Raw genomic sequence first — 332 nt, forward strand, 5'->3', positions numbered from 1 at the left:
CGCTGGCTCTTCGGCTTTGAAACGGAGATGAGCACCGCAACCCTAGAGTCGGACTCTACTGGCTTTCGAGCAAGGGAACCTTTACCTTTTACTATAAACAAGACACACATCCCCAGTGTGCATACACATCCTCAATTTGCCTGAAGAAAATCAAATAGCTGAAGACAGACTTGACTCCAACAATTTGCATCACCTCGGAATGGCAACCTGTAACGTTTGATTTGGTTAAAAGCTGCCCTAAAGAGCCACATACACATCAGAAGGTGGCATGGATGCACCACAGGGAGATCTTTACCACACTAATAAGCTAAATACCTGAAAATTCGGAAGAG

General features: G+C 45.2%; 1 protein-coding gene across 1 annotated transcript in view; it reads right to left on the reverse strand.

Annotated features, from left to right (window-relative positions):
- Positions 1 to 332, reverse strand: part of CDK1 (cyclin-dependent kinase 1) — an 11,402-nt gene that overhangs the window by 7,310 nt on the left and 3,760 nt on the right. The window contains exon 3 of the mRNA XM_015416344.1: positions 316 to 332. This exon is cut by the window's right edge and continues 162 nt beyond it. Coding sequence (XP_015271830.1) covers positions 316 to 332 — 17 coding nt within the window. The remainder of the gene's footprint in view (positions 1 to 315) is intronic.

Source organism: Gekko japonicus, unplaced genomic scaffold (assembly GCF_001447785.1).
Source record: "Gekko japonicus isolate JY-2015 unplaced genomic scaffold, Gekko_japonicus_V1.1 scaffold966, whole genome shotgun sequence".
Taxonomy (NCBI): domain Eukaryota; kingdom Metazoa; phylum Chordata; class Lepidosauria; order Squamata; family Gekkonidae; genus Gekko; species Gekko japonicus.